The 8,158-nt window shown below is 32.4% G+C and overlaps 1 protein-coding gene across 1 annotated transcript in view; it reads right to left on the bottom strand.

Moving 5' to 3' along the window:
• LOC111709960 (uncharacterized) overlaps positions 1–580 on the bottom strand; it is a 1,504-nt gene extending 924 nt beyond the window's left edge. Inside the window, exon 1 of the mRNA XM_023483944.1 lies at positions 106–580. Within this exon, the coding sequence (XP_023339712.1) occupies positions 106–580 (475 nt within the window). The remainder of the gene's footprint in view (positions 1–105) is intronic.
• Between the last annotated feature and the right edge of the window lie 7,578 nt (positions 581–8,158).

Consider the following 8,158-nt stretch of genomic DNA (forward strand, 5'->3'; position numbering starts at 1 on the left):
AACAATTTTAGGAGCTGGATATGCATCAATTTCCCCCCCCCAGCCCCTCTTGGGAAAGTGAAAACTATGATGTTAACAAAATAATTTTGATACGGCATTTCTCACCTATAGCCACTGTATCCGCTGTTTGGACATCTTTCTGCCGTATATTCCCCTGCAGTACGTTCTCCTGCAGTACATTCTCCTGTCGTACATTCCCCTGCCGTACATTCTCCTGTCGTACATTCCCCTGCAGTACATTCTCCTGCTGTACATTTTCTTTGTGTATATTTTCTTTCTGATTGCGGTTCTTAAAGATAAATTCCTTGAAGTTGTTTTGAAGCTTGCTGACATTGGCATTTTCTAACTGTACATTTTCTTGCTGTACGTTTTCTCCATGTACATTTATTTCCTGTACATTTACTCTATGTACATTTTCATTCTGTACATCTTGTTTCTGTGCAACTGGTGTACTTTCTACAGTAAAGGATTGAAGGATTTCTTCCTTGATGGAAATGATCTCTTCTTTCATATTCGCAATCTTTAGGTCTTCCTCCATAGTCTCCACATACATATCTGAAAATATAAAACTAAAATTCATATGACAAAATACTGAAAAAAGGTCAAAATAACATTATTTTGATAAAAATGTTAAATTCTAAGATTTCGTTTTTTAAATTATTACAATTATGATGTTTCCACACCGCCTCCCCCCGTATAGGCCTTTGACCTCACTTATAGGTCATGATCGTCATGAAGACCAAAAAATCGTTCACTAGGACAGACCCGTTTATACTGGGTTACCCACAAAGGATGAGATAAAAAAACGACAATTAAATATAGTTATCCCAATTGTTTAATTAAGAAAATAGACATTGTAAATTCTGTAAATTCGTCTCTGCAGAAGTCTCATTCTTTGAGGAAACAGCCCTGTAAATGTCTCTGCAGTTTGAAATTTTGCAGTATAAATCAAAATTAAATCGTACAGTCAAGCCTTCATATTGTGTAAATTGATATATCGATATATTCGATATATACCTATACGACGACAACTGTATTCATAAAAATGTTTTAATATTATGAATATTCCAGAAAAAGGCGCAAATCTAACTGTTCGTCCTAGAATACAATTTTTGGACCCCCCCCCCCCTATATATCAATTATGTACATGACCTAGATTTCAACTATTTTCAACAAAAAAAATATTTATTTGGTATTATTTTAGAGTTAGGTTAGGTTATAGGACAATTTCTGGGCCTCGAGCGCTGCAGGGCTAGGACAGCTGCTAGGGGGTTATGCGTCGCGGCCAGGATATACCTTCGATTTCAACAATTTTTAACAAAATTAATATATTTTTAGGGTGTTAATTAAGTTAAGACCTTTCTGGGCCGACCACTGCAAGCTATACGAGCAGCTAGGAGCCGAGCGCTGCGGCTATAGGACAGCTACAGGCTAGGGGGCCTGGCACTGCGGCCACAAAACCAACTTTATTCATGTTTGTCATATTTTTAGGGTGTTAATTAAGTTAAGACCTTTCTGGGCCGACCACTGCAAGCTATACGAGCAGCTAGGAGCCGAGCGCTGCGGCTATAGGACAGGCTAGGGGGGGCCGGCCGAGCGCTGCGGCCACATGTCTGGGCTGACCTACAAAAAATGCCCATCCGGTCCAAAAATCGTATACTAGGAATATACCAATTACAATTCCTCATGTTAGCAATTTATGTTGACTGATCTAGCATCTATAAATATAAATACATTGGGTGATTTGAAGACTGTATAACGTAACACAGGAAGAGATATAATACGGGATGGTACGCAGTTCTACGCAATAGACCAACGCAAACCCCAACAACAATCTGTGATATAGTGTTTTTTTTTGTTTTTTTTATTATTGTACTTTGTACTCTGTTTTCTTTTGTGATTTTTTTTCTCTTTTCTGTAATTTTGTCAACATTTAAGACGCCTGCCTATAGTGCGTATAGAAATAAACGTTTATCAATCAATCAATCAATCGAGATATAATACAACTGATCACGCTGGCTAAAATATTGACAAAAAAGACGACATTTAAAAATTCTTTCCTTTGCTCAATTGGTACCCGCTCATTGAACCTAGAGGAAACGAACCTATTGAGTTCCCAACCTAACGTTTTTTTAACCTAAAATGTCCTTAACTGACCATATTTGAAATATATTTAGGTCGGCCAAATGAATTTAGGTTATCAAGGTTAAGCAACAATTTTAGGTCAGTTAAATAAAGGAATACATGCTTTATAATATTTCGAATAAAGTAACAATTTTAGGAGCTGGATATGCATCAATTTTAGGTCGGTTATCAATACTTTTAGGTGAGATGAGAGGCCAGATACAAAAATAGAATCCCCCCACGGATTTATAACGGTATTTTTTCCTTTATCCGGGGCGTAGGAGGGGGGGGTCGAGCCCCCCGGCTCCCCCCCCCAACGCGTGTCCCCTCTAAGGGGGGGGGGGCGATCATGGGGGGTCTTTTAATATTACACCATCCTCAGTCAATTTTGCATTACATTACACTCACCCAAACTAAAAGATTAAGAAAAGAATTCAAATATATATTATGATTCACAACAATTTACCCTTCAAAGCTTTGTTTGATCAATTGTATACAAATCCATGTTTCCCATTTTGAAAACTGAATTTTTTATTTGTGGCTTCTCTAATTAAGTGACTCGTGCATTTCTTGCTTCAGAAACGATGGAGAAATGAAGGTTTCAAAGGTACATCGGACCTTCCACTCTATAAATGAAGGGTAACTTGAAATTACGCATGTATTCCATACTTATAAAGTATAATTACAACATATAGAAGAAAATATTTTAAAATCTCACTTTTGCCCTTAACTAAAAAAGTTTCATTAAAAAATTGCTTTAATGCATTATTTCCTTCAGTGTAAAATGTGCCCCCCCCCCCCTATACACAAATGCTCTTTTTATATCTTTATATTTATATTTCGATTTCAACCTTAAGCGTTCATACAGTGGTCGGGAAGAGTCTATTAAGACGACAAATGAAAAAGAAAGCTAGCTATTATCAAGGATGTAATGCAAGGAAAGTTATTTCAGAAGTGTACACATCTTTTGTACTGCAGTGTACTCTCTCTGGGCGGTAATGTAAACATAAGACGGTTGTCAAAGCCTGACATGGGATTATTCCCATGTTTATAGGCTTGGGATCCATTTTTCACATAAAAAAATCAATGAAATATTCTGGTTATAGGAAACTATTTAGTGAATTATCAAAATTATCAAAATTTAATGCTTTAACATCCTCGGAATCGGATACTAAACGAACACTGCAGATGCATCTACTCTTGTTTACAAATTCCGCCCAAAGAGAACTGGTTTCAATATGTATCGCAGAGTATACAAGACCCTTGAACAAATATTTTTAATATTTCAGACCAATTGCACTATACATGTGTACTAAATTATTCCAAGCGCGAAAATAAAATTCCTGGCGGGAAAATGCAATTTTAATCCAATTGAACACAAAAAACCCGATTTTTGTTCATTTGCACTAATGTTCGATCGTAAAACTGGTTACTGATTAGCTGAAGTGCAAATGTACGTTAGTTCAATCGGACATTAGTGCTTAAACGATATAGCATCAAATAAACTTTATAAAAGTTAGAGTTTTATGTCAACATTTTGCGAGATAAAAAACGCGGGAAAAATAAATATTTACTCTCATGTTTTAAATTATTTTTATGAGTCAATTTGCGCAAAACTATTAATTGCAGGGAACTTTAAATACAAGAAATAAGAGAAAATCATTTTCGTACAGTCGTCTCTGAAGTCTCATTTTTTTCGGGTTACCCTGTATGCAACCTTAAATCTGGCAGTAAAACAGTGTAACTATGAAATTAATTTTAAAGGAAATGTACGCGTATTTTTAAGTGACCATCCATCCAAGAGATGGCAATGCCCGATTTACAACTTTAAAAAGATAAAAAATATGAAAGTTACTAAAGTTACCAGACTCAAAAAGTGTTTATTTCTCCATTTTATAAGCAAGAAATGTGGAAGTTACTTTTGCAAAATCGCACAAATCAAAATAATAAGTTTTTAAATTTTCCCAGAGATAAAAATTTAGGTAATAAACGAGCTATGAAACTATGGATGTACAATAGCTAGGTGGCAACAGAGAAATTATACATGACGTCAGAAGTGTAAAAATAGGAAAGCGAAATTTTCTCACATTTATAGTTAAGACATGTTTTCCAAGATTAAATAAAAAAGTGTAAAAACAGAAAATAAAGAACACATAAAATTGCACTTATTTTACTGTAAGAATTAGCACTTTCTTCTAAAACTATCACAATTATACATAATATTGTCGGACATAAAAACTGTCTTGACACTTATGACGTCAGAATTCTGAAAGTGTATACAAATTCTTCGTAGCCATCTTTTGTACTAGAATCTATTTGCTTTTTGCAAAGTACTTTAAATTTTTGCAAAGTACTTTATATTTTTGCAAAGTACTTTATATTTTTGCAAAGTACTTTATATTTACCTCTCCTTAAATAAAGCCTTGATATGTCTAGCCCAGTCAATTTTTGAACCAGAAGCTTTGTTCATTTTTATATAAGTAAAAAATTCTAGTTTTTCTTGGACTATTCATCGAAAATATCAAATCCTTTTTCCACCATTAAAATAAATTACAGTAGCAAAATAAAAAATTAAAACTGATTCAGTAATTAACAATTTTAAAAACAGCGATAATTAGGAATGTCGATTTTTTCTATTCTTTGATAACATGTTGATATGGTATCAAAAGATGCGTCTTAAACCACTGAGTACGCACTGATTATTTAATTAAAATTTTTTTTGTGGTTGATTTATTGGAGATCCAAAATACGGAGCATGGATTTAAAATGGCGGAGACTTGGAGGTCATTTTGCGTATCAGGAGGCGACAGCTAGGGTAATATTTCGTAATGAAAAACTGATCAGTAACAACTCAGATATTACTCTGAGTTCGCAGAAAATAATTGAGTTAGAGTCGATAATATACCAGGCTCAGTAAATCAGTACAACACGAACCGTTGCGTTGTGGTATTTCTTATATAGTCTCCGGTTTATTTAATTCTCAGTGTCACTTATTTAATGGGTGTAAACGAAAATAGTTATAAAGTTTGATAGAGTATACTAAAATAATTGATCGTTGAAAAATTTTAAAACCTAAACTTTTAATATTCTGGTTCAAAAACGCTGAAACACTTAATCATCTAGCTGTTATAATCTCAATGCTGAGACACCTAGCGAACAAAATGAGAAATATACTACCTCTGCCTACACAGGACAGAGCCAAGAGCCAGGGACTAAGGGAGGATAGAGTGCGGGGGGATATATTGAATAGTACGTCTCTCTCATCAGAGTTGTAAGAACAATTAAGGGCGGAAAGGGGGGAAGCAAACATTATACTAAATGTTAATGATAATATTAGAAAAACATAAAAATCGCTCAACCTCTCACTTCATTTACAATCCAAACTTTAATCTCAAATTTAAGGGAGAGGGTTGGCGTAAACAAAATGTTGTCGTGAATTTTGGGAAAATGTTGGCGTTTTCATTATTTAAACAAAAACAAATGTTGGCATTAACGCAGCGCCTACATTTTAATCTCGCCCTAGCTTTAAAATGGTTAGGTTCTACTTTCGTAGGAGGCTTTAGTTTTATATTGAATTAAGAATCTGGCAGATTATGGATCTAACGAACCAGGCAAGAAAAAAAACCCAAAAACTCATTAATTAAATGACTTGCCATGTAAAGGTACCTAAAATGATCATCCTAGGTTTGATGTTGACACAGAAGAAATAGGATTAAATGAATCATTTTAACCGACTACAGGATTCGGATAAAAATAATTTAGCAATTTGTTAAGAAAATATTTAGAATTAACAATTTAGGAAAATAATATGTTTGCAGCCTGAAGGATTGTTGCGGTCAGAGCAGTGCCTGTATGTATAAAATGTCTTATTTTTCACAATAGTTTTATGTCCAGATAAATATAAGGTAGTTAAAGTAGTAATAATTTCAAGTTTAAAAATAAAGATATGTAGGTTGAAATTTTAAAAAAAATCCTTGAAAAAATGTTGATATATAGAATTTAAAAAGTTAGAGGTAGTGAGGGTAGTGGGGAATTGAAAAAATAAATGATTGAATAAATGTTGATATTAAGATTTTAAAAAGTCAGTGGTAGTCAGGATAGTGGGGAATTGGAAAAAAAGTCTTGAATAATTGTTGATAAAAAGATTTCAACAAGTCGGTGGTAGTGGGGGTAGTTTGAAATTGAAAAAAAAAATATTTGAATAAATGCTGATATTAAGATTTTAAAAAGTCGAAGGTAATGTGGGTAGTGGAGAATTGAAAAAAAAATCTTGAATAAATGTTGATAAAAAATGAACATTAATTTAAGAATTTTTTTTATTTCAAACTACCCTCACTACCACCAACTTGTTGAAACTTTTTTATCAACATTTATTCAAGAATTTTTTCTTTATTTCAAACTACCCTCACTACCACCGACTTGTTGAAACTTTTTTAACAAAATTTATTCAAGAATTTTTTTTTATTAATTCCACACTTCCCTCACTACCACCGGCTTGTTGAAATCTTTTTATTAACATTTATTCAATAATTTTTTTAAAATTAAAAACTACCCTCACTACCACCGACTTTAAAATACTTAATTTTTATTCAAGAATTTTTTTTCAATTCCTCACTACCCTCACTACCTCCGACTTTTTAAAATCTATATATCAACTTTTATTCAAGAATTTTTTTTTATTTCAAACTACCCTCACTAATACCGACTTGTTGAAACTTTTTTATCAAAATTCATTCAAGAATTTTTTTATTAATTCCACACTTCCCTCACTACCACCGGCTTGTTGAAATCTTTTTATCAACATTTATTCAAGAATTTTATTTAAGTTAAAAACTACCCTCACTATACCACTGACTGTTTAGAAATTTAATTTTAACATTTAATAAAGAATTTTTTTTCAAGCCCCCACTACCCACACTACCTCCGACTATTAAAAATTTAATATTTACATAAATTTAATTATATTTTTTCCAATTCCCTTTTTCCCCCACTACCATGGACTTCACAAAATCTTAATTTCAACATATTTTTTTTTTCAATTTCAAACTACCGTCACTTCCTAGACAAAAAGCTTAAGTAAGTCTTTAAAAAAAAAGAGGCAGTTTAAAGAATTTTAAAGTTGAATTTCTTGCTAAATATTTTATTTTTTTAAAGATTTTTTCAAAAAATTTGTATACTTTTTTAAGAAAAATATCTACTCACTACCATACACACCAATGTTTATAGAAAAATTCACCTATTTTTCACAAAAAAAGATATTTTATACGTTCCCCTCCCCCACCTCCCATTCTAGATGTTTTCCATTCTTACTCCTTACTATTCCTAAAAAAATTTAAATGCATGCCTTGCAATTCAAATTAAACTTAAGGCTTTTCAGAACTTGTATTCAAATTTATAAAACTTTTTTTTACGAATTAAAAACTAGTTTTTTATGCTTTTGACAAATATCCTTCTGAAAAACATGTTTTTGCTTATAATTTGCTTAAGGAATTTTTACTAATTTAACATTTTTAAACTTAGAGTTTCAAGAAGGGATATTTTGATACTCATCTCAATTTATTTTCTAGCTGGCATTAGTGATTTGATTCACACAAAATAGCAAATTGAGTGAATTTAAAAGTTATGAAAGAAGTTCAAACCTTTTTTTAAATGTATTAAAGAAAAAGTGATAAATAGTTTCATGGATTTATTACCTTTTAATGTAGAGATATTTTTCTGTCAGGGCCTGTGGTCAGGGCCTGTGGTCAGGGCCTGTGGTCAGGGCCTATCAGCGTATTTATTTATTTTTAGTAAATCTGAACAATAAATATAAAGTAAATAATTTTTCTTTTTGAAAATAATAATTTGTATGTCACAGAAAAGCAAGATAATGGACCAGAATATCCCAGTGTATAAAAACAGTTTATAATCGTTTATGACACTGTTTAGAATCGTTTATGACACGTTTTAGAATTCTTTATGTCACTGTTTAGAATCGTTTATGACACTGTTTAGAATCGTTTAAGTCACTGTTTTGAATCGTTTATATCACTGT

This window comes from Eurytemora carolleeae, unplaced genomic scaffold (assembly GCF_000591075.1).
Source record: "Eurytemora carolleeae unplaced genomic scaffold, Eaff_2.0 scaffold897, whole genome shotgun sequence".
Taxonomy (NCBI): domain Eukaryota; kingdom Metazoa; phylum Arthropoda; class Copepoda; order Calanoida; family Temoridae; genus Eurytemora; species Eurytemora carolleeae.